This window comes from Taudactylus pleione, unplaced genomic scaffold, assembly GCF_031769625.1.
Source record: "Taudactylus pleione unplaced genomic scaffold, aTauple2 ptg000154l, whole genome shotgun sequence".
Lineage (NCBI taxonomy): Eukaryota > Metazoa > Chordata > Amphibia > Anura > Myobatrachidae > Taudactylus > Taudactylus pleione.
In genome coordinates, this window is record NW_028284556.1 from 16638709 (window position 1) to 16664867 (window position 26159).

General features: G+C 44.7%; 1 protein-coding gene across 1 annotated transcript in view; it reads left to right on the forward strand.

The window, feature by feature from the left end:
- The window catches only part of SYNE1 (spectrin repeat containing nuclear envelope protein 1), a 546802-nt gene that overhangs the window by 433595 nt on the left and 87048 nt on the right, over positions 1-26159 (forward strand). Inside the window, exons 116-124 of the mRNA XM_088474380.1 lie at positions 928-1098; positions 3311-3444; positions 4975-5179; positions 5441-5623; positions 6939-7085; positions 7273-7427; positions 8780-8927; positions 21421-21515; positions 22078-22312. Of these exons, the coding sequence (XP_088330506.1) occupies positions 928-1098; positions 3311-3444; positions 4975-5179; positions 5441-5623; positions 6939-7085; positions 7273-7427; positions 8780-8927; positions 21421-21515; positions 22078-22312 (1473 nt within the window). The remainder of the gene's footprint in view (positions 1-927; positions 1099-3310; positions 3445-4974; positions 5180-5440; positions 5624-6938; positions 7086-7272; positions 7428-8779; positions 8928-21420; positions 21516-22077; positions 22313-26159) is intronic.

Genomic DNA, 26159 nt, shown 5'->3' on the forward strand with positions numbered 1-26159 from the left:
CTGATTCAGACCCACTCGCGAGCGGCTGTCCGCTCGCAAGTGGGTCGATGTTATGGACTGAGCATGCGCACAACGGAGGGAGCTCCGTCGTGCGCATGCGCCAGACGCGACGAGCGAAGGAAAGTCCTTCGCTCGTTGTGTCCGATCAAAGGGGGCGTGCTGTCAATGTTGATTGACAGCACGCCCCCTTTGGTGGGCGTGCCAGGGGCGTGCCTCCCTGACGGGGGCGTTCCTAAGGGAACGCCTCCCGTCAGAAGCCGGCCCACTGACATCACTAGTGATGTCAGTGGGAGTGATTTTGGCTCTGATAGAGCCAAAATCACTCCGGAGCTTGCGGTTGAAAACCTCAACCGCAGGCTCCGGCTCACAAATTCGATGGTCGCGATGGTCTCGACCATCGCGACCATCACAATGCACGCTCGTATAGCCTGTGGGTGGTGACCCACAGCTATACGAGCGTCCAGGAGGACGCTCCATGAAAATGGAGCCCGGCCCTCATTCAGAGCGTGCGCTCTGCTCAGAGCGTACGGCTCTGAATGAGGGCCTTATTTCTTGCTGAAGATTATTAGAGCATTAAAGTAAAAATGCATTGTATGGATAAATAACTTATTTCTCTATTGAACCGCACTCACCAGTTCTCTTTGTAGTGTTCCTTTGAGTTAATGCATCATATTCAATTACAATTATAAGACAAATAATTTCCAGCCAAATGCCTTAGAAGTACAATGTACTTTTTGGTTCAGTCATTGTTCCTTTGTGGATTGGGCAGCAATGTAAATAACCCAGAACAGGCGATTGAAGTTACAAAAGCAGATTGTTACCTAAACTTGAAGCCTTTTGTTCTCCCATTCACCTGAAGCCATCAACAAAGAAAAAAAAAAGCAGAAGAAAGTCACGTTTGTTTTATGGTTCTATTGTTTTTCTTAGGTGCGTCAGCTGAAGATATTGTTACAGTCGGTACTTGATCAGTGGAGCATTTACAAGGAGGTTTATGAAGAGCTGAACACCTATTTGATGGAAGCCAGGTATTCTCTGTCCCGCTTCCGGCTCTTGACAGGATCCATGGAAGCAGTGAAGGTCCAAGTGGACAACTTGCAGGTGAGGGAACATCAGCTTAATGATCTTTCTATGAAGCCAACAGTTGTGGAATCCACTTTAACACTCTTGTGAAGTTACATAAAATGTTAAAACATTTAAATATAAATTACTGATCCTGTCTACTAAAGTAGATAAATTGAGAATGTCACACAAGCAGATAAAATGAACAGTGCACACAGAATGCAGCTAGCAGTGTGTATCCCTACAGAGGTTCCTCACTCCTCCACCAACATATATGCACACAAAATAAGGAATATCAATCCACCAGTATCTTGGTATACTTTTGCAATCCAGTCTCAGATTATTCTCACAATTCCGATTGCATTGGTGATTTTCACACCGTGGAAATCCGGTCAAGCAGACAGCTTCTTCACATTATTGGGAAGTAGCCCAAAATTACTCTGAAGCTGCCCGAGCCTACAGTATCTCATGTCATGATGGTAAATCTTTCGGTAGATTGAGAGGTGTCCTCGAGGCAGGCTGGTGAGACGCTGCTTTGTCCTCTCAGGTACAGAGGGTAACATCTAGACAATGGCTGCCCTTTATTTTAGTTTAGTGGTACATTATATGTGTAGCAATAACTTTTCTGCAGTTGATTCCCCCTTTTTTTGCTAATCTGTTTTCATCATTCATCTCTTCTCTTGGACTATTACCAGAATAAGGCATTCACAATTGCAATAATTTTTTAGTTATCTTTCTATTGTTTTAAATCAAGTAATTTTTTATTTGAAAATTTTTCTTTGAATACACCCAGACAAAATAAAAAAATGTAGCACAGTAGTGTTAGCAGATATAAAGACTTAAGACACTATAAAAACCAGACTGACAGTAAAAAAACAATGGGTATTAGAAAATAAAACCTATATCATGCGTATGCAGCAAAGATATACAACCAGCTTAAGACCAATATGGATATACTAATGCGTACCCAAAGGCGCCATTAGGGTTCAGGCAACATAAAGCTGATTAAAAGCAGGTTATAGATAAAACATACCAAAAAGTGATCATAGACAAAATATCTCAACATGACATAACCAACATTAAATTATAACATAGCAGGACATAATGAATGAAGTATACAAAATAAAAAATTGTATCCGCCAGAATATCAAATCTAAACACAATTAAAGTACAACCCCAATAACCTAAAGCAAACCTCCCCATAACCCCCCACCCTGTATGACCTAACCCCAACCTAGGTATACATGGATTCCCTAAACCCCACCCACAACTAACTACACTGAATTGCCTAAAACCCTAACAGTTCTATTTAGTTTCTATTCATTTTATATGTTTTAATAAAAATAATTTGTGAGTTAATTTGCTTGTACTCTAGTAGGGTCCACAGCATCCTGCTAACATCTGATGAGAATCCGGGTTAGGGATGGGACCCTCACCTACTGCTTATTATTTCTTTTTGTGTGTGTGATGGTATTGAGTTTGAGAACATGTCAGAGGTTACATGGTTTATGGTGGTGTCGCACAGGAAAGAATGCTGCGATTTTTCAAGTAGAAAAACACCAAATTCATAAGAGCACTCACTGCCTTAGGGAAATTCACTTCTCCACTAATACCTTATGACAGGAGACATGTAAAATTGTGTACTGTGCTGCATTGTGACCTGATCCTAAATCTATTATCCTATTAGAAACCAGGTATCGTGTTAAAACAGGTTTGGCCCTTACATGTCACATCATATCATTAACACTAAATTACAGCCTATGATTTTGTATATGCAGGGCCGTCTCCAGGGGTCTGAGCACCCTGTGCCAGCTCTTAACAGGGCGCCCTTACATCGCGCATCCGAAAATAGGCCACACCCCGTATATGATGTTATCTGGAGGCGTGCCCGCATGGCACGCCTCCAAATAACGTCAGGCTGGGGGTGTGCGGCATCCATTCAGACTCCGGGGTCCGGCACAGCTGCAGCGGTGGGGGTCCCCAACCTCCCGATTTGACCACCCGCGAGCCACTTCGGCTGAAATCGGGATGTTGGGGAGGGGTGCTCCCTCTACGGGTGGCGCCCCTGTGCGACCGCACTGGTCGAACACCCCTAGAGCCGGCCCTGTGTATATGCATATTTCAGAACTGCTTAGTCCCTTACTGAAGATACTTTTCAATCAAAATATTAATTGACATCCCTTTATTATGAGCCATACCATGTATCCTGTGCTTCCAACAACTAAATCGCCTCCATGTTTTGTTATGACAGAGTCTACAGGAAGAGTTAGAGAAACAAGAGGCGGTTTTAGACAAGTTTGGTTCTGTAACCAACAAGCTCCTGACTGAATGTAACTCCTCTCTGGCAGAAACACTCAAGAGCACTTTAAAAGAGGTTACCACAAGGTAAAGCATTTTATTTTTTAAATCACATCTATGAAACTTCTCGTTGTTCCATTCAAGCACTTCAACTGTTCATTCCAAACAATAAATGATAGGTCTTTATTGTTATTTATGAGCCACTTTAAACACTGAAACGCTTTTTTTTAGTAACCATTTTTTAAGAAGATTACTAACTCTTTGGCTTCTTCTTTTTGGTAGATAAATATAATTGAATATTTTGTGAACAGCAGTTTAGTCAGCAGGATGACTTTACAATGACTCATCAGTAGCTCAGCACTGTATTATGCAAAACAAACTCTTGTATCTTCTTCTGCTGTGTATGATAATACTCAGGTGACAGGATTATCCTAAGGTCCAGTTTCAGCTGATTTCACTGCAATTGTCTCTGAATCTCACCCTGGCATAACCAGTCCTTTTTATGTATTGGAGAACAGTGTCACTAGGTATCACCTTGTAATAGGAATTTCAAATTGATGAAAAACAAAGCACATTTATTTTATCCTCCAGGAGGTACTATACTCAGCAGCAATGACAATCCCATTGTAATGTAAAAAAAAAAAATATAAATAAAATATATATTCTAATCTACAAGGGAAGCACACAAACAACAGACAACTAATATTAGCAGCTAGCTCCTCCTGGGATGGGAACTTGCAAAGGGCATAGATTGGCGGTCTAATGTTCCCGTACATTTGCCCATGTGCAATTGTTTGCGACCATCTCACACTGCCAATAATAACAGGCAGTGCATGCGCTTGATGGGACCTTTAACTCCAGGCCTTGTCTTACAAAAATATTCCCCCCAGCCTCCCACCTCGCATTTGGGGACATTGGATTTTGGGCTGCCATTAACAAAATATTATTTTATCATGAATCTAAATTATATAGATTTTGATATTTGATTTTTGTTTAGTTGTTATGGTGCCATCTTGTGCTAGTTGTTGCTATAGGTGAACAATTTTCAGTAAGTGATTAAAACCTCTATATGGACAGTAGTATCAAATCCGAAGTTAAAGGTAATAAACAACATACTACTGAGGGATTGTACTGTACCTTAACAACAAATACATGTCATCAGTGGAGGAGCTATAGGGGGTGTGGCCACTACAGGGGCCTGCAGGTTTGGGGGGCTCAGCAATGCCGTGTAAGTACAGTAGTATGAATATATACAGTTCAGGTAACTGACAGAGACATAAATTAAACACTGTACTTTGTTGGGTATTGTTTAGAGATCTCAGTGGGTGCTAGGAAGCAATAGAAGGAAGTTTGGGCTATACAGTGCCTATTACAGTTTGTAGGTGCTCCAGTTAACAAAACGCCATACTGGCGATGTTATTAAAATGTTTAATGTGTCAATCAGCAATCCTGCTGTATTTTAAAGTGTGTCTCTTTCTTTCAAGAAGACTGTGTCACTGCAGGAACTTTAAGGGCTGTGATTGCCCTTACTGTATCATTACATGCTGCGCTTCAACACAGCATGGCAGTATTCGGTAAAATAATAATCATTTTGTGTTGAAATATATATGTCAACAGGTGGAATAGTTTATTAGAGGATATTGCAGAACAACTGCACTCAGGAAAGGCTCTACTGGAACTGTGGCAGAAGTACAAAGATTTCTCCACTCAGTGTATGGCTACTGTTAAGCAGCAAGAAGATCGCACCAATCAGTTGCTGAAGACTGCTACCAACAAAGACATAGGAGATGATGAGATTGCTACTTGGATAGAGGACTGTAATGTAAGTACTGATGTTATGCATGGATCTGTTCAATTCACTTGTTTTTATCTACCTAACAAGGAGGTTGGCTTACAAAAGGTGCAAATGTTACAGTAAATCTAGACCTTTCTGTGTTTATTCACATTAATTTAATATACTGTAGCTTAGTAACAGGCCAGAGAATACTGTATAGAGAAGCTCTTTCATAATGAGTTTTATATACAGTACATACCTTATCAGTTACCTCTCACATTGATGTGTTGTCGGTTTCTCTTGCAACAGGTCCTTTTGAAAAACTTGGAAACTGCAAAAAGTTCATTGATTGTTCTTCACAAGACAGGAGAGCAGCTCAAACAGCAGGTGGATTCATCTGCAGCTGCAACCATCCTATCTGACCACCTTTCCCTGAGCCAGCGCTTGTCAGTCCTGGAGCAGGCTCTCCTACGGCAGCAGGCCATCCTTCAGGTAGAAAACTTTGTGGGCATTTATATGCAGAACCCTTAGCCCTAATTTTGCTGAATTGAGTGCCAATGTTTTTTTAAATAAACTTGATCATTCTTAAATAGACATGCAAAGAACACCTAAGTTATGTCCTTAACATTGCAAGTGACAAGGTCTACCAGGGTACAGCATACGTGGCTCCAGTGACAGTCTATCCTATTATCTCATGCTGGGTATAAAACCTATGCATAATGGTGTATTGTTGCTTATAATTTTTAAATAAACTAAAAGGGAAAGTAAGCAAACTGACTTAGAGACAATCCATTTTGTAAGAGAACTTTTAAGATATACACAACAGACTGTACTTGACCCAGTGTCATGTATCGCTGGAACATCAGTGGCATACCTATTGCAGACAATGGGCCTCAATCAGAGGTGGACGCAATTGGGGTCGGTACTGTGTATTTGGTCCGCAGCAGATTTGAGAATGTATACAAATGCTGCATGTGCAGTTTTTAGTAATGAAACGCCCACCAGCGGCTTCGCAATCCGCTGCATGCGTCCAAAGACGCAACATTGGAGAAACATCGCAACCATCGAGTAGACCATCGAACATCTGAGCAACCCTAAGGTTTCTCAGGATATCTGCCACAACTAAGCTGCCAATGCCAGTGAATCTGCATACGAGCAAGCAGTCATTGGCACGCCCTCAAAATGTGCTGCATTTTAAACGCCCCTACCTGTCACTGCCACAAACTGATGCAGACTGTCACAAACTGATGCAGACTGTCAATCAACCTGCTTCTGCAGCTGCACTGCGTTCGGCATTGCATCACCATCTCCACACATGTGCATTGCGGCTCATGCGAACACCAAGTAACATCGGTCACTAGCGACCGGATTGGAACAGCGTCCACCTCTGAATCAGACCCAGCAAAGTATACTTCCAACATTTTAATCAACAAGCTAATAAGATTTTAAAAGTATCATATTTGCAAATATATATTTCTTCTTCAGGGTCCATAGGGCTCCACAGGGTGACATTGGGGTGTAGGTGGGACTTGGAGGACATCCCCAATGTCTCCCTGTGGACTCTCTGGACTTCTAAGAAAGAGAGTTAACAAAGGTAAGTTTTACCATAACTATACTTTCTTCTTCAGGGTCCATAGGGCTCCACAGGGAGACATTGGGGATGTCCTCCAGGTCCCACCTACACCCCAATGTCGCCTTGTGGACCCTGTGGACTTCGAAGAGAGTTAACGAAGGTAAGTTTTACCATAATTCTCCTTTTTAATATCTAAAAAAAAATAGCATGCAGTTGATATTTATTTTGTTGCAGGCCGGAGTCTTAGATTATGAGACATTTGTAAAGAGTCTTCAAGACCTTGAAACCTGGATTATTGACGCAGGAGATGTTTTAAATGGACAAGACCCAAACCGTTCATCAGATCTCTCCACAATTCAAGATAGGATGGAGGAACTGAAAGTAAGTATATTTACTTTAATACAGTACCTGGTTTAGCAACATCTCTGTATCTAACAATAGCCAAATGTAATTTGACAATTTCATCTACTTAATATATACTTCTAAATTCTAATATGTATGTATTTTGCTATAGCACTACCTACATTACCTACAATGAGTATGACATTATGACATTTGTGTATTGCAGAGGCAGATGTTAAAGTTTAGCAGCCTGGCTCCAGACTTGGATCGCCTCAATGAGTTAGGATACAGACTACCACTGAACGACAAGGAAATCAAACGCATGCAGTGTTTAAACAGAAACTGGACAATAGTTTCCTCTCAGACAACAGAGAGGTTCAGGTAAAGTAACAACTCTGCATTGTTTATGGGATATATTGAATATGCTATTTAATGGGCATAGTAGGGTAACAATGCATCTGGTTACAACATTTAGTTACTGAATGAACCTTAGTACGAATAATTGAGAACTCCCGTACAATAAAATATATTTCTTCTATTTTGCCGTCCAATAAGATTAGAATAATGTCTCTGACAGTGTTGGAAGTTGTCATTAATTCAACTTTGTATGTATAATCTTTGGGTTAACAAGTCAGCCAGTGACCCATAATAGCCATTCTCTGCAGGTGTACACAGGAACAAATGAAACAATAAATAAGTAATAATGAAAACATGCAGAAGATTTTACGATGTCTTAGTGTATATACTTTATTTTAGTTATTTTACAATTTTGGTCATCCTTATTATTATTATTATTATTATTATTATTATAGAGATATATACTGTATTTAGGATGATTGGAATGCTCACAGCAGCTCAGAGTATTTCAGCATGTGTGTTTGTGTTGTCGGAGGGACTGATCACTTATATGATGATGTTACTGAGAACAAAGCTGCATATGACATGTGCAGGGTCATTGTATGAGAAGAGGAATGATGGAAGCCACAAGCTGAGAAGTAGCTAGTGGAAGTTACAGGGTTTCCAATAGCACAGAGTAGGTTTCAGGCACCTATCACTCAGATGAAGGAAGATTGTAGTGTCAAATACAGATGTGTCCTCATACATCTAGCCTCCTTGCACGTTAAACAGCCCTTCTAAGCACGCCATGCCGTGGAGTGACTCGGTAGCATTGAGTGTCTTTTTGTGTGACTTTCAACCTTCAAATACGTCTTATTCACACAGTGATGTGAATAGCTAGCACAAGCAGCTATTCACATCACTTTGCGGCTGTGACTCTTTGCGGCTGTGACTTAACATAGGTTAAACACAAGCTGGCTCATTGCACTATAGTAGCCCCATATTTTCCTTCCTGTGCAGTTGGCTCCTCATATGTCTTTCCCCACCCAGACAGCATTAATTTTTCCTTGGGAGGATGTAAGAAAATCACAAACAAAAACACATCAATTAGGCTAACAATTGGGCTAAACGTCTTAATGCTAATACGAAAGACATAGGTAATGAGCAAGCTTACATGGCAATCATCTTAATGCCTTTCATAATATGGAAACATTTACATGCTCATTTGTGAGCATTACACTAAGTTTTTCCAAGTTGGATGAGCATGTCATTTAGGTTTGTTGGTGTTTTGTCTGCTATATGTTTATTTTACTTTGTAAATAATATTCAAAAAGTTTGTTGAAACTTTTCAAACTGCTTTAATGAAGCAAACACACATCTGCTGTTTTCTTCTGCAGCAAGTTGCAGTCTTTCTTACTACACCATCAGACCTTCCTGGAGAAATGTGAGACGTGGATGGAGTTCTTGATCCAGACAGAGCAGAAGCTTGCCGCAGAGATCTCTGGAAACTACCAGAGCCTTCTAGAACAGCAGAGGGCACATGAGGCATGTAAAAAGACACAAGAGAATAGCACTTCCAAAAAATTTGAACTACAATGTTTGATATGATTGTTACATTGGGACCTCTTTAGCTTTCGAGTAATTTATTCACAAATCAGGTGTAGACTAAAAATATTTAACTTCAATTCTCCTTCATGTCAGCTCAGTGGTCCGTTTATGGGAAAACAGAACATAATTCTATTTCTATGAGAAATTGTCTGCAGAAATGGAACTCCGTTGAAACTGATACACTCTGTGTACTGTAATCCCTAATTTTTACTTATATCAGACTTTTGTAAAGGGAAGGGCAACACATCATTAATTGTGAGCCACTCACAAGTAATCATGTGCCACTCTCTATGGCATTTAATTCCCACTTTGCTTTCCGAAATTCTCAAAAGCAGGGATTTCCAATTGTCAGTCTTGGAAATACATATAGCAATAAGTATGGCATGCTGACGTATATATACATATGTACCTGTCAAGGAGTAGCAAGATAACAGCCATGTGCTCCAGATCTCTAAAGAAGTTAGGGGTGTGGATCATAAAGTCTACAGTAACAAGGTGGACAATATTTAGGTATACACCACAAGTTAGACAGGCAATAGGTCGACAGGGTCAATAGGTCGACACAGTAAATGTCAACATGTAAGAAGGTCGACGTGTTCAAAAGGTCGACACACACAATTGTCGACACAAAAATGTTTTTTTTTTTTAAGCCCTAATACTCACCCTAACCCTCCCTTTAGTGCCTAACCCTAGCCCTCTCTCCTGGTGTCTAACCCTAACCATCGGGGTAGGTGCCTGACCCTAACCATCCCTTCTAGTGCCTAACCCCCCTTCCCTTGGTGCCTAACCCTAACCCTCCCTCCTAGTGCCTAGCCCTAACCATCGGAGTAAGTGCCTAACCCTAACCCTCCGTTAAGTGCCTAACCCTAAAAAACAGAAAAAAAGTGAGTTGACAATGTCAACCATTTGTACAGGTCAACCTTCTTACATGTCGACCTTTAGTGTGTCGACCTATTGACCCTATTGACCTTGTGTCCCTGTCGACCTATTGCCTGTCTAACTTGTGGTGTCTACCTAAACATTGTCTACCTTTTCTACTTCAGGGTCCATAGGGTATCCACAGGATACCTTGGGGTATAGGTGATGACGTCAGTCTTCAGGCACCACAGACTTAAAGTTTTCAGCCTCCCAGGATGCATCTGGGTCCCTCTCCTATACCCCGCCCCCGGGCCAAGGCATCTCAGTTTCGTCGGTGCCTGGCCAGAGTCGGAGGCACTGTGCAGAGGGAGGCTATGAAGAGCCCCTGAAGTTTCTTTTAAAGGCAGCGCTGGCTGCACATCTGGGAGTACAGCATGGACAGTCAGTACTGACGTCCATGCCGTCTCCCCTACACCCCGCCGGTACCAGAACGCCGGTACTGATCCGGGGATGCTGGTAGACATCGGGGGTCACGGCTAGCGGTGCCCCCAGATGTCTTAGACCATGGCCGGATCCCAGGGGATAGCAGGTAAGCAGCGGGGTCCCGCGGTGGGTCCCCGCTGGTCACATGGTCCTGAGTCCCCAGGCAGGGGGCTCCCTGGGGACTGGCTGCAGCGTGGAACCAGGCGACCAACCTGCGCTTCCACTACCCCCTGGGACAGCGGGCCGCTGCTGAGCGGCATGCGCTGTGGCGTCCCAGGCGTTAAATGCATGCCAGGGGAGCGCGCTTCCCCTGTCTTACAGCCGGCGCCTCCCCTGCTGCACACAGCCTCTCTGCTCTGTCTGATTGGCCATAGTGTGTCAGCGCTCCTCCCCCAGGCCGGCCTCCTTCATCCTCTGCTCCTCGGTGGCCATCTTTGAAGCATGGTGAACGCTGCTGGAAGCCTATGAGCGGTGGCATTGCGGTCTGGGTTCCCCAGCATACCTCTCCTCTGTTTGTCACAGGTCAGTGTATGCAGCGCTGAGTCCTACCAGCCTGAGGGTCTGAGTAGTTGAGAATCAGCGCTAATAGTGCAGGGATTTGTTTCTTCTTCATTGTATGTGACTAATCTGCTAGTCTGCTGTCTGTACTTTCACTTTCTACTGTCAGCCTTATTACTGTCCCTAATCTTGCTCTGCTCAAAGCCCTTGCGGTGCGCGGTGTGCAGGGTGTTATTCACACTATACCAATACGTATAGGTGTGAGTGTCACATACTTACCATCATGTCTGAGACTGACTTTCCTCTCCAGCTCATGTGTACCAAATGTAAGGTACCAATAGCGGAGGGGGAGGGTAACGCGGACGGGTTATGTCCCCAGTGCCTGGCACTGTCACGGCCGATTATGGTCACGGTCCCGGTACAGGAACCTCCCTGGGCTTGTTTCGCTAAGGCGCTTACAACCCTTGGGGGCCAGCTAGCTCCACCACCTGCGTTTACCCAAACGGGTTTGTCCCAGCAGTCAGTGGTGTCGTCACCCATGCGGGAGTTCCCGAGACAATTGATGGTACCCCACAGTCTCCCTGTCCCTTCCCAGGTTTCTCCGGAGCCTGCGTGGGTTAATACTCTAACTACATCGGTTCAGCATTTGTCCGATGTTTTACAGTGGGAGTCTGTGTTGCGGCCTCATAAACGGCCGGTGGCGTCTTTATCTGCTCCTTATGGGGATGACGATGAGACGTCAGATGATGGGGAGATTCTGGATCTATCTGACCAAGAACCTCTCCGTACCAAAGAGCCGGACGCTAAGTCCAAGGTGTATATCCCTGGTCTTATTCGAGCGGTCCGCTCGGCTTTAGTTATTGAGGATATTGATCCTTCGGTGGCCACATTCATATATGCCTTTTTAAGGATATTAAGGGTGAGGCTACGGTGTTCCCTCTTTCTGATCAATTAGTGGATCATTTAGAGGAGGCGTCGAAAAATCCAGGTAAACGGTTTCAGCCCCAGAGGCGCTTAGCCGTGGCTTATCCGTTTGCGGTCAATTATTTTTCTAAGTGGGAATCCCCTACGCAAGTGGATTCACATGTCACATGCCTAGTCAAAAGTGCCACGTTGCCTATGCCTTCGATGTCATCCTTGAAGGATGTCACTGACCGCACCTCGGGGCCTTATTGGACTCCAGGCAGCAGTGGATCTTTGTGACGGAGGAAAAGATTGCTTTGTAGTTGAGGGTGCGCAGTTGTCTGCAGTGTCGTCGAGTGTCGATACACTCGGCAATGAGGTTATTGGGCTCAATGGTGTTGGTATTCGACATGGTGGAGTACGCCCAATTTCACTCCAGACCTCTGCTGCTATTGATCCGGTCCAGATGGAATGGATTGCCTCAGTGTCTCAAGTCCCAGACGATGGGGCTCACTCCGGACGTTCGCCTGTCTCTAACCTGGTGTTTGCAGACGACCCACCTCAACAAGGGTCGCCCGTTCTGGGTGGCGAACTGGGTCCTGTTAACAACGGACGCCAGTTTCCGGGGCTGGGGAGCTGTCACGGGTCCACACTTGTTTCAGGGCAGGTGGACTCGGGCGGAAGCGGAGCTTCCAATAAACATTTTGGAGCTCCATGCGGTGTCGAGCTCTCCAGCTGGCACAGCCGATTCTCCAGGGTCACCCTGTGCAGGTCCCGTCGGACAACGCAACCACGGTGGCCTATTTAAACCAGCAAGGAGGAACCCAAAGTCGGGCAGCACTCGCAGAAGTGTTCCGTATTCTGGTCTGGGCGGAGCGCAATCTCCCAGCATTATCAGCAGTGTTCATCCCGGGAGTCCTCAACTGGGAAGCGGATTTTCTCAGCAGGCAGGACGTGCATCCGGGAGAGTGGTCGTTACACCAGGACGTCTTTCAGAGTCTGGTGGACAAGTGGGGTCTTCCAGAGATAGACCTCATGGCGTCCCGGCACAACAACAAGTTGCCGGTGTACGGGTCTTGAACAAGAGACGAAAAGGCGTCTCTGGTGTATGCCCTGTCCGTCCAGTAGACGTTCCAGTTTGCCTACCTTTTCCCTCCGTTTTCCCTTCTTCCGCGGGTAATACGGAAATTCAAATCAAGAAGGAGGTACGCTACTGTTGATAGCTCCCGAGTGGCCCAGATGGCACTGGTTCTCCGACCTCCAGAATCTGTCAGTAGACGTTCCTCTGAGGTTACCATTACGACCAAATCTGCTGTCACAGGGTCCTTGTCTTCACCCGGACCTGACTCTGTTGAAACGGTCATGCTAGGGTCCAGAGGGTTTTTCTGGCTCCGTGGTGCAAACCATACTAAGAGCTCGTAAACCTTCCTCGGCAAGAATCTACCATCATGTGTGGCATACTTTCTTCTGGTGGTGTAGACCTAGAGGGTATTCCCTTAGGGAGTTCCGCCTATCTAGGGTGTTGGCTTTCCTACAGGCTGGACTGGATCATGGGCTTCGCCTGGCTTCTCTGAAAGTGCAGGTGTCTGCCCTGTCAGTCTGGTTTCATCGTAGGATTGCTGCGCTCTCTGATGTGCACACCTTTATGCGAGGTGTTCTTCGCATTCAGCCACCTTTTGTTCCACCGGTGGCGCTTTGGAATTGGGCTGTGGTCCTGAGAGTTCTCCAGGGACCGCCGTTTGAACCACTGGACTCAGTGGACTTTAAATGGCTTACAGCTAAAACCATATTCCTTCTGGCCATTGCCTCGGCCAGAAGGGTTTCGGATTTAGGGGTTCTCTCTTGTAGACCCCCTTTTCTGATTTTTCATAGGAATAGGGCGGTGCTTCGCACTCGTCCGGGATTCCTTCCCGAAGTTGTATCCAGTTTTCACATCAATGAAGAAATTGTTGTGCCGGCTTTCAATTCACCTGGACTTTCAGTGGATGACGCCACTTGGGATGTTGTGCGGGCATTGAGAATTTATGTTGACCGCACTTCTTCTTTAAGGAAGTCGGACGCCTTGTTTGTCCTCTATGGATTCCGTAAAAAGGGTTGGCCTGCTTCAAAGTAGACTTTGGCAGGCTGGATTCGTATGGCAATTTCAGAAGCTTATCTTCATGAAGGTCTTCCAGTTCCCTCCTTGGTGAGGGCTCATTCCACTAGGTCTGTGGGTCCTTCGTGGGCAGCTAGACGTGGTGCCTCTGCAGTTCAGATCTGCAAGGCTGCTACGTAGTCTTCTGTCCATACTTTGTGAGGTATTATGCTTTTGACACCTTTGCCTCTCAGGATGCTTCCTTCGACGGCGGATTCTCCTCTCAGCACAGGAGCGTCCCCACCCTTAAAGGATACTGCTTTGGGACATCCCCAAGGTATCCTGTGGATACCCTATGGACCCTGAAGTAGAAAATATGAGATATGGTAAGAACTTACCCTTGTTATCTCTATTTCTACGAAGTCCATAGGGTTCCACAGGACTCCCGCCCTGTCGCACCTGTACTGCAGATGGGCTTTATTCTGGTCACCGGTTTTTCCGTCTCCCTATGGTGAGAATGTGATTCTTGTGAGTGTCCAGATTTTTTCTTCTCTCTCTTTCTTCTCCTCCTCCGGCCTATGGCTTGTGACGTAACTGAGATGCCTTGGCCCGGGGGCGGGGTATAGGAGAGGGACCCAGATGCATCCTGGGAGGCTGAAAACTTTAACTCTGTGGTGCCTGAAGACTGAAGTCATCACCTATACCCCAAGGTATCCTGTGGAACCCTATGGACTTCGTAGAAATAGAGATAACAAGGGTAAGTTCTTACAATATCTCATATTTTTATTGTAGATCTAAAGCCTGGAGACCAGAAGTTAGTGAACCAGTAATCCATAGCCACTATCTGTCCCTAATTTCCAAGGATAGTCCTGTTTTAAAGATTTTTCTGTAGAAAGTGATGTAACTTTGTTTTCAGTATTGGCCACCTGTAATGTACAATTCAGGTTACTTTGTATACTGAATCCAATTCTTGTTTTAAATCATAATATTTATAGTATAGGAGAATTGAAAATGATATGATGACCAATTTCAGTAAACCTATAATGATGTGGATTATAATGCACACGTCTACCTATACTGTACTTCACTTAGGGTGATGTATTAAACCCTCAGCTTATAGCTGTAATTTCTTCTTCGGGTTCCATAGGGTTCAAAGGAATTACCTTGGGGTATGTGGTTGGAGTGATCCAGGCACCAAACAGTTACAAGCTGTAGCTCCCAGGATGCACTGGGTCCTCCATAATATACCCCGCCCCTGAGTACAGGCATTCAGTTTTTTTGTTTGGTGCACAGGAGTGCACCTTATCAACAGCAGTCCCGAGCAAACATTTTTTTTTGTTTGCCTATGAGTAAGCAGCACTAGGCTTCTGGATGGACCCCCATCAGCGCCGCAATACCAGTGAGGGAACTGGTGACTTCGGTGGGCATCAGCGGAGTGAGCGCTGGGCGCAGGGCTGCAGCCGGAGATATCAGGGATGCAGGTAAGGTGGTTCCCTGCTGGCCGCTGACAGCAGGGAACCATGTGGCAGTCCATACCTCCGGCAGTGGAGACCTGCCAGGGGCCACTGTAGTGAGGAACCAGGGTAGACTATTTCCCCCACTGGACCACCAGGGCATGAAATTCTGGCAGCCGGGGATAAAAGGCGGCGGCCATGTATAGCCAGTGCGCCCGGTGGATCCATACAGCCTAGGGGAGGTAGGCTCTCCCAGGCGGCCTCTCCCCCAACCCAGACACTGATCCAGAGACAAGGTTTCCCGCGTCCGGGTTGCTGCTCCCTGCCTCCCTGTATATGAGATGGCTAGAGACCACTCTCAGGTGCTCTCGGTGGCTGCGATCTCAGGAGGTTTGCTCAGTCTCCCTATATACCTCTCCTTAGGTGGCCAGGTTATACAGAGCTTGACATCCCACTTGGCTTTTGTGCTGTTCGTTGTTGACTAAGAGCTAATAAATATATATATATATATATATATAAATTTTTTACATTGTATGTGACTTGCGTAAGTTTGCAGTGTGTTATACTGCCTTGTTTTTCCTGAATTACCGTCAGTCAAAACTATCACTGCTATTTCTCCTCATAACCCTCTGCTACAGGTGTGTGGGTTATTTTGGGGGTGAGCACTGTCACATTGCTTATTTTGTTTTGCATAACATTGTGTGTATTGTTATGTCCAAAGAAAACGAGAAGCAGGAGGCGAAAGCCCCTGTGCTGGTTTCATGTAAGGCCTATCAGGCGGGTTTATCCCCTCAGGATCTCATACAGAATGGATTAGGTGGTCACTGTTACAAGGAGTCACCACATCAGTCCAACCTACCAGCTCCTGTGCAGGAACCCCCTTGGGTTTCTTTTTCCCAGATCATGGCGCAAGTTGTAAACCGTTTATCTGCTCATATGCCAGCCCCTAATAAGGGGTACCCTCAGCAGCTACAACCTACTATGTTTATTCCTCCCATGCATCCGTCTTGTATGGATGTTTATGCCCACTCAAGTCAGAGTATGGCTCTGTCCCCTGCTGCATTTCAGCAAATGCTGCAATCAGCCAGGCCGGTACGGCCTAAAACCAGAAGGCAGTCGGCTTCCTCCTATCACTTCGTGCAGCCTGCAGACTCTGAAGCATCTTCAGATGAGTATGAGGAGATACAGGACTCCTCTCAGGAGAGGAGGACCATTTTCCAACAGCAGATGTTCCCTCCTTGATTAGGGCGGTCAAAGCTGTTTTAAACATAGATAGTGAAGAGCCAGAGCCTAGGAAGGCTCCAGTGTTCAAATGCCAGAAGGTTGTTAAGGCTGAGTTTCCTAAATTTGAGCATGTCTCTGAACTTATGGGGGAAGCATGGAGTTCTCCAGATAGACGATTCCATGTTACAAAAAAGGTTACAGCTTTATACCCCCTCCCACCTGACGAATGCGCTAGCTGGGAATTTCCGCCGACGATAGATGCTCAGGTGGCACATCTGGTCAGGAGCGACACATTTCCTATTCCATCTGCATCCTCCCTTAAGGATTCCACAGATAGAAGACTTGAAGCCTGTCTCAAGGCGTTTTTTTCTCTGTCGGTGGCTGTTACCCGCCCGACAATGGCCACGGCATGGATATCTAAGGCCATTGAAGAATGGACAGAAGCACTGGAAAACACTTCAAGAGGATTCCAGATAAATGACAATTATCTCTTATATCAAGGAGGCAGCCTTCTACCTGGGAGAGGTGGCATTAGACACTGGTATTCTGACTTCTAAGGTGTCAGCTGCCTCAGTTGTTGCTCACAGAGCCCTATGGTTAAGGGACTGGAAAGCAGATGCAGGATCTAACAAGGCTTTGGAATCCCTGCCGTTTACAGGAGGCATTCTGTTTGGCACAGAATTGGATAAAATATAGCTTCACTGGCAGCCTCCAAGGCGGCTGGTCTTCCTTCAATGACTACCCCTAGACCTAGGCAGTCGTCCTTTTGAGCCTTTCGGCCACAAGGAAAAGCGTAAGGTCAGTCTTCCTCTATAACCAGTTCTTGTAAGAGACTGCAAAATAAGAGATCATGGGCAAACAGATGTCCGGCTTCCAAGTCAGACGATAAACCCATGGTGGGAGGCCGACTTCTTCAGTTTTCGGGTATATGGCATCTCACAACAACAGATGCCTGGGTTCGGGAGGTGGTCTCTCGAGGGTACACCCTTACTTTCAGGAGAAGTCCCCCGCAAAGGTTTTTCTGCACAACTCCTCCCGCGGAGTCTGCACAGGCCTTGGCCCTCCAGCAGGCCATTTGCTCCCTGCTGGATTCAGGGGTAATAATCCTGGTTCTGGTGGATCAACAAGCAATTATTATGCCAACCTATTTTTGATCCAAAAACTAATGGGTCCCACCGGCCTATTATGAATATGAAAGGTCTCAACACATTTGTCCGGTTGCTCAAGTTCCGTATGGAAACCCTTCAGTCAATTGTTTTGGCAATGGAACCAGGGGATTTTATGGTGTTTTTGGACATTCAGGACGCATATCTGCATGTGCCAATTACACCTTTCCACCAAAGGTTTCTGTGGTTTGCGGTTCTGCAGAAACATTTCCAATTTTAGGCGCTGCCTTTTGGTTTGTCAACAGCTCTGCGGGTGTTTACCAAGATAATCGCAGTAATGACGGCCTACCTCAGGCGTCAGGGAGTGAGGATACTGCCATATTTGGACGAACTCTTGATATTGGCACAATCTCCACAGGTATTGCAGCATCATCTCACTCTGACGATTGACTGTCTACACTGACACGGCTAGATCATAAATTGGAAAAAGTCATCGCTTTTTCCAGTGCAACAGATGGTGCATTTAGGTGCACGCCTGGATTATCTGGCACAAAGGATATTTCTGCCAGAAGACCAGATTGTGGCCCTTCAATTGCGGATTCACAGATTTCTCCACAATCAGTCAGTATCTGTCCACTGGGGTCCATGGTGTCCACATTCGACATGGTGGAATATGCTCAGTTCCACTTTAGACCACTGCAACAGCTGATCTTCTCCCGGTGAAACGGGGAGTACCAGTTCATAAGGTCACAAACGATCCGTCTTTCTCCAGAGGTTCGGCTGTCCCTCTAATGGTGGTTGCAGACGTTTCATCTGAACAAGGGTTGCCCCTTCTGGATTCTAGATTGGGTGCTTCTCACTACCGATGCCAGCCTCCGTGGATGGGGCGCAGTGACAGGTCGGCACACATTTCAGGGAAGATGGAAGACCAAGGAGGGGCTCCTGTCTATAAACATCCTGGAACTGTGTGCAGTATTCAGAGCACTTGTTCAGGCACAGGATACACTGAAGGGCAGGCCTTTCCAAGTACAGTCCGACAAGGCCACTGCAGTAGCCTACCTCAACCATCAGAGTCTGGCAAGTGTCTGGCAAAGTCGGGCAGCCAATGGCGGAAGTGACAAACATTCTGGTATGGGCAGAATGTCATCTTCCAGCAATCTCGGCAGTATTCATACCAGGAGTTCTCAACTGGGAACCGGATTTCCTAAGTCCGCATGATATACATGCCGGGGAGTGTGCTCTTCATCCAGATGTATTTCAGAGCCTTGTGGACAGATGGGGATTAACAGGTAGACCTCATGGCCTCAGGGTTCCCAGGTATGGGTCCAGAGCCAGGTATCCCTCAGCTGATTTTGTGGACGCTCTAGCAGTGAAGTAGAACTTCAGGCTAGCGTATCTCTTTCCTCAGTTCTCCCTTCTCCCAAGGGTCATCAGAAAAATCAAGCAGGAGGGCGGAACAGTAATACTGATAGCCCCTGCTTGGCCCAGACACCATTGGTTCACCGACCTTCAGAGTCTCTTCATAGACACTCCATGGCCTCTACTTCTAAGGCCGGATCTGTTAACACGGTCCCTGCCTGCATCTGGACCTTCCCCGCCTGTCTTTGACGGCGTGGCTCTTGAATCTTCCATCTTAAGAGCCAAGGGTTATACTAATTCTGTAATTCAGACGATGCTTAGGGCACAGAAGCCTTCCTCTGCCCGCATCACTTGTACTTTCAATGGTGTAAGCATAGAAAATATGATCCTGAAGTTTTTAGGGTCTCCTGAGTGCTTGCTTTTCTCCAGGCTGGGTTAGACGGGGCCCCCGCCTGGCCACCCTGAGGGTTCAGGCATCTGCACTCTCAGTTTGGTTTCAGCGAAAGATCGCCACACTGCCTGATGTTAGGAAATTTTTTCAGGGTGTTCTGAGGTTCAGCCTCCCTTTGTCCCTCCAGTAGCTCTGTGGGATTTGTCTTTGGTTGACAGGGCTCTACAGGCTCCCCCATTCGAACCCCTGAAATCAGTAGACCTTAGGTGGTTGACAGCGAAGACTGTTTTTCTTCTTGCTATCTTGTGCCTGCAGGGTCTCTGATTTGGCAGCCCTTTCTTGTTGCTCCCCCTTTTTGATATTTCATAAGGATAGAGCTGTTCTTCGTACCAGAGCGGGTTACCTTCCTAAGGTTGTATCCCGCTTTCATGTAAATGAAGAAATTGTAGTTCTAGCCTTCCAGTCTTCAGGCCTCTCTGTAGGTGAAGCTTCTCTGGATGTTGTACGCACCCTACGTATCTACGTGGATCGCACTAACTCCATTAGGAAATTGGATTCTATTTTTGTGTTGTATGGCTGTCATAAGCGAGACTGGCCAGCTAACAAACAGACTCTGGCTAGGTGGCTTCATATGACGATTTCTCAAGCTTACACACAAGCTGATCTCTCTGTTCCAAACACAGTGACAGCACATTCTACTTGATCCGTGGCACCATCGTGGGCGTTTCGTCGTGGCGCCTCTGCTGAACAATTGTGCAAAGCAGCCACGTGGTCTTCCGTCCACATTTTTCTCAAATTTTTACGCATTTGATACATTTGCCTCTCAGGATGCTTCCTTTGGACGTCGGATTCTCCTTTCTATTAAACAGGAGCGTCCCCACCCTTGAGGGAACTACTTTGGGACACCCCAAGGTAATCCCTGTGGACCCTATGGACCCCAAAGAAGAAAATAAGCTTTATGGTATAACATACCTTTGTTAACACTTTTTCTTTAAGGTCCATAGTGTCCACAGTACACCCATCCTAACGCACCTGGTGTTTTTGGGTAATCTTTTTCTTTTGTATTTCAATGATGTTTCTGAGGTACAATTGTCCTTCCTTCTCCTCTTTCCTTCTCCTGCCTTGGGCTTGGTAACAAACTGAATGCTGGTAGCCAGGGGCAGGGTATATATGGAGGAGGACCCAATGCATCCTGGGAGCTAAATTTGTAACTGTTTGGTGCCTGGATCACTCCAACCACATACCCCAAGGTAATTCCTATGGGAATTAACAAAGGTATGTTATACCATAACTCTTATTTTTATACTATATGCTTTATAAATTATAGTTAAAGCTAATTGGTTGCTATGGGCCACTTGTTTTATTTATAAGAGTTGATAAATCACCGCTATAGTGTGCTGAGTTGCATCAGCTCAGTACCAAAGTGCAAGCAGGTATTAATATATATATTAGGGTAGAAGATAATCCTGTTCACTTGGGTACTAGTAGTAGAATAACTCTGCAGGCTCTGCTGAGGCAACCATTAGCTGTACATAGGATACAATTTTGCTTTCTTGTTAAACCCTCAAATCTTAAAGAATAGCTTAGTCACACTTACCAAGAGCTTGGGATCAGGATTGGGATACGGCAGTAGCATGCTGTGGGTGAAACTACATCATAGTGGCTATGACTACAACACACCCAACCTGGTTTAGCCACTCTCCCGGTCAGGACCCAAAGTATAAATGTTCACTCTAATCCTGACTTTCTAGTATGCATCTTTATGCTGTGACATAACTGTTCTACCCCAGTATGGGACTTCAGCATTCAGTAGTGAGTGGTTGTTATGTTGGATATTGCAAGTCAAAGATTCAGGCTCAAGCATTTGCACTTCCCTTTACTCCCTTCCCTGTTTAAGATTGATGCAAGATAGAGAAATGCCACCATCCTAGCCTGTAACTATTGCTTTATGTATTCTCTTAAGCCTTTCTTGCATTGTGTTCTCTGGTCTCTCATTGCCTTTAGGATAAGCTAGTATGTGATTTTGCTCTTTTGTTAACAACTGTGCATTAATTAATTAATTCATATTTTCAATTCTCAGTTATTTCAAGCAGAAATGTTTAGTCGCCAACAGATTCTACACTCAATAATCATCGATGGGCAGAGGCTTCTTGAGCAAGGCCAAGTGGATGATAGGTACAGGATGATTACAATATTATTGTATGTTATAGAATTTCCATTAAGTTTATAACATTAAGTCATTGTATGTACATTAAATAATACATGGGCTTGATGTATCAAGCAGTGATAAGAGTAGAGAAGTGGAGAAGTTGCCCATAGCAACTAATCAGCTTTGAGGAAGCATTAATCAAGTACATTCTATAAAATAATAGGTAGATGCTGATTGATTGCTATGGACAACTTCTCCACTAATCCCCTTCTCCATGCTTATCACTGCTTGATACATCAAGCCAAAAGTCCTAGACTGTTTAAGTGGCAAATTCAGAGAGACTGACTTTTATACTCTAGAAAAATACTTTTATACTTTATTAAATTTCTGTTACTTAAAAGAAAATAAAAAATAATTATTTAAAATACTTTTATACTTTGTTTTAATTCAACATCAATGCATACAGCAGGTCAATATATAGTACATCTCCTACAACATGTGTTTGAGTTGATTTCACCCGACAGCTTCTCAGCATTGTCAGTGCGTCTCCAATGGTTTCTTTCTAATGATCTTACCTTGATTTATTAGGGATGAATTCAACCTTAAACTAGCCCTTTTGAGTAACCAATGGCAAGGAGTGATCCGTCGGGCTCAACAGAGAAAAGGAATAATTGATAGCCAGATACATCAGTGGCAGCGTTACAGGGAGATGGCAGAAAAACTGCGGAAGTGGCTGGTGGAAATGTCCTATCAGCCAGTGACCGGGCTGGGAAGTATTCCAATCTCACTGCAGCAAGCCAGAACACTTTTAGATGAAGTCCAGGTACAGTATCAGTTCATTTGTGACATAAATAATATAATTTATCCTTCCAGTGATATAGAAGCTTGTTCATGTGCGGTATGTTTTCTTGTGCAGTGATGAATGTCTTCTAATCTTCCATGCAGATTGGCTGCCATTGATTCACCATGTCTTACAATATAAATATTATCACGCTATCTCCTTCTTAATTATTATAACACAAATAATTATAAAAAAAAAAGTGTGATCATTTATCTAATTTAACAGTTGGGGACCTATTTACTAAGCAGTGTTAGGAGACATTTAAGTGAAATGAGATAAAGTACCAGCCAATCAGCTCCTAACTGCCATGTCACAGGCTGTGTTTGAAAAATGACAGTTGGGAGCTGATTGGCTGGTACCTTATCTCCTTTCACTTTGTCTCCTAACACTGCTTAGTAAATAGACCCCTTGATCTCATCATATGTCTCCCCTTGTCTTACTAATGATATACAGTACAGTATTGTTACATATTATTACTCTAAAAAAAAATCACTATATATAATAAATATAATATATTTGCGAAAACATTAAGAATGTTTACAGACATTTGCAATGCTTTTACATATGTACAAGGATAATATGGATATTATTCTCTGACATAATATATTCTTACAGTTTTGTGGTTTGATAGCCACCGTATATAAGGGTTTCAAAGAAGCAGACAAGATATTTAAGCTCTAGTATTTTAATGTTTTAATATTGATACTATGCTATGAACAATACATTTACAGTTATAATTGTCTGTCCGTCTGTCTGCATGATACATCACAGGGATCTTTCTTGCAGTTATGTTGTTGCCTATTGGCTGATTTTTTATTAGCAGAGGGACTGCATAGAGCTGTATTCTGTGAAAGATTGCTGAGTGAATGCCTAAAGATTTCCCTGCACCTTTGTGACTTTCAAAAGTTTCTGATACAACAAATGGGACCTCGCTAATTATCAAACAATGTTGGTGAACATATCGTCATTTGTGATTACAGATTTATCATCTATGACTAATTGTGAGGTTTTTATTCTGGCCTATGAAGTGAAATCTTATTGGGTTTCTGATATATTGTTAATAGTGCTTCAGTCAACCTTTCGCCAGCGTGCAATTAATTTAGTGTATTTATATTTTCTTAAGGTTCCGCGTTACTATTGGGACTTGCTTGTTACTAATACTCTTGCAGGCTTACTTTTATAGCATATTGTCATATATCAAGATATGTAATCAAGTTTTTGTTATCTCGCTTGTATTTATTTATGTCATTCCATAAATGTAATATCTATATAGGCTGAGATTTTTATATATCTATTAATGTTCGGAAATTGGACAGTCCTTGTGGATTTCTGTGTTTTATTGGTTTACCTGGTTCTCCCAGCAGTTCCCTTTCATTTAATCCTTATTTTACTACAGAATTTAGCACACACCATTAGCTCTTGTTTCTTATTCTTATATGATTAGCGTACAATTTCCTTTAAATCATTATTGTAGTATTGACAGCATGTAGCTGAATAGCTCACTTTGTCTCCCCATGAGATCCATTGTTATCACGCCTTTTCCTGTAGAAGTTTATTGCACAGTAGCATTGAGTTCATGTAGCTCAATCTCCCCAGTGTGGTACATTATTAGCACAACTTTTCCTTTTAACAAATATTTTAGCATTGCGTTCTTATAGATCACCTTATCTCCTACATGAGATAAATTACTGTCATGCCTTTTTCTTTGAACTGTTATTGTAGTTAGACTTCACTTGTCTATATAAATAACTGTTAACGAATAAAAATAAAATATGTACTGACGTGTCTTCATACACTATTGCTGTAGTAACTGCAAACAGCCCTTCTCGGTGCTCCAGGTCCTGTGCTACTCTTTTATATCTTTTTCTCCTGAAAGTGCATTTCGTGGCAAGCAGATGCGACAGTTCACTTCACAAAGCTGCACTGATTAATTGATATGTGACACTTGTTACTCCTTCATCAAGGCTGGGGAATACTAGACCATGGGGGTTGTAGATGGGACTGCAGGAGCTGCCACTTAAACTTAACCTGAAACTATAACCCCAAGCTCCTCCCCTCTGCAACTCCATCATGACAGTGTGATTTAAGTGCCTGAGGAGTTCGGCACGGGTTGGGGCTGCTCTGCAGCCCATTGTAGCTTAGTTTGTTTCTTTTTCTGTGTAAATTACTTTTATATTAATTTCTAGCAGGAATCATCAGGGCGGCACCAAGAGCGTGGGAGCAATAGCCAAGGCATCCCATATTCTAGCCTGGGCGGTCTTCCTCAGCTGGCCCACCTTCCTGCCGGGGAAATGGTCTTTCCATCTAGAGGTATTCCGGCCGCTGGTTCAGAAGTAGAGACTTCCGGAGGCAGACTTGATGGTGTCTCGGCACAACTGCAAATTTTCCCCGATTTTTGTGCGAAGTCCCGGGATCCACTGGGATGGAGTTTTCGTCTAGCATACCTTTTTCCCCCGGATTCCCATGTTCCCTCGGGTACTCCGGCGAATCTAAGAGCAACAGGTACCGGTGCCCCTTGTTGCTCTGAACTATCCGCGCAGGTCATAGTACACCGCCGTTTTCAACCTGGCGGTAGATCCCGGTTGTCGGCTTCCGCTGCCACCAGATCTGCTTCTGCAGGGTCCGTTTCGGCACAAGGACCTTCCTTGATTGGCTTTAATGGTTTGGCTTTTGAGGCCGAGCTGGTGAAGGCATTTTCCCCTTCCATTGTCCATACTATGTTACGGGCCCGGAAACCGGTTTTGTTGCGCAACTACCACAGGGTCTGGAAGATCTACATCTTGTGGTGTGAGCAGCACTAGGTTCACACTTCCCGGTTTCACCTTCCATGGGTTTTAGCTTTTCTTCAGGAAGGTTTTGAGGCTGGTTTGCGACTTCGCACCCTGAAAGTGCAGATTTCGGCTCTGTCTATTTATTTTCAGCGCCGTTTGGCCCTTCTGCCAGTGGTGCGGACCTTTTTGCAAGGGGTGTTGTTGGTTAAACATCCGTTTCAGCTGCCGGAGGCTCCATGGGATCTTACCTTAGTCCTCTCAGCTATTAAGCAGGCTCCCTTTGAGCCTTTGGAATCCTTAGACCTTAAACTCATCACGTGGAAATTGGAATACCTAATGGCGGTTGCCTTCACTTGGTGGGTGAGTTGGAAGCCTTGTCTTGCAAACCGCCATTCCTCATATTCCGCGACGATCGGACGGTTCTACATACAGTTCCCTCATTTCATCCGATGGTTATTTCAGCTTTCCACTTGAACCAGGAAATTCATTTCTGTGTTTTCCCCATCAGAGACTTCCAGGGACCGGGACAATCTGGCTCTATTGGACGTCGTCCAGGCCCTGCGCATCTACTTGGACAGAACTTCTGCCATCCGTTGTACAGATTCCCTGCTGGTTTTCTACAACACTCAGAAATGTGGCTGGCCGGCTACGAAGCAGACCATTGCACGTTGGATCTGCTCCATCATCTCTCAGCCCTATTCTGCCGTGGGGCAACTGCCACCTGCCAGAGTGTTGGCTCATTCTACTCGGGCGGTGGCCACATCCTGGGTGGTGTGCCACGGGGCCTCTGCCGAACAGGCCTGCCGTGCAGCTACCTGGTCCTCTGTCCACACGTTTGCTAGTTTTTTCAGGTTTCATGTTTTTGCCTCCGGCATCGCCCACTTTGGGCGTACAGTTCTCCGGTCAGGCAGCTTGAGTGTTCCCTCCCCTAGGGGCGGCTTTTGCACCTCCCATGGTCAAGTGTCTCCCAGCCTTGATGAAGGAGAAAAGGAGATTTTTGGTTACTTACCGTTTAATCCTTTTCTCTGAATCAAGCTGGGGACACTGCATTCCCTCCC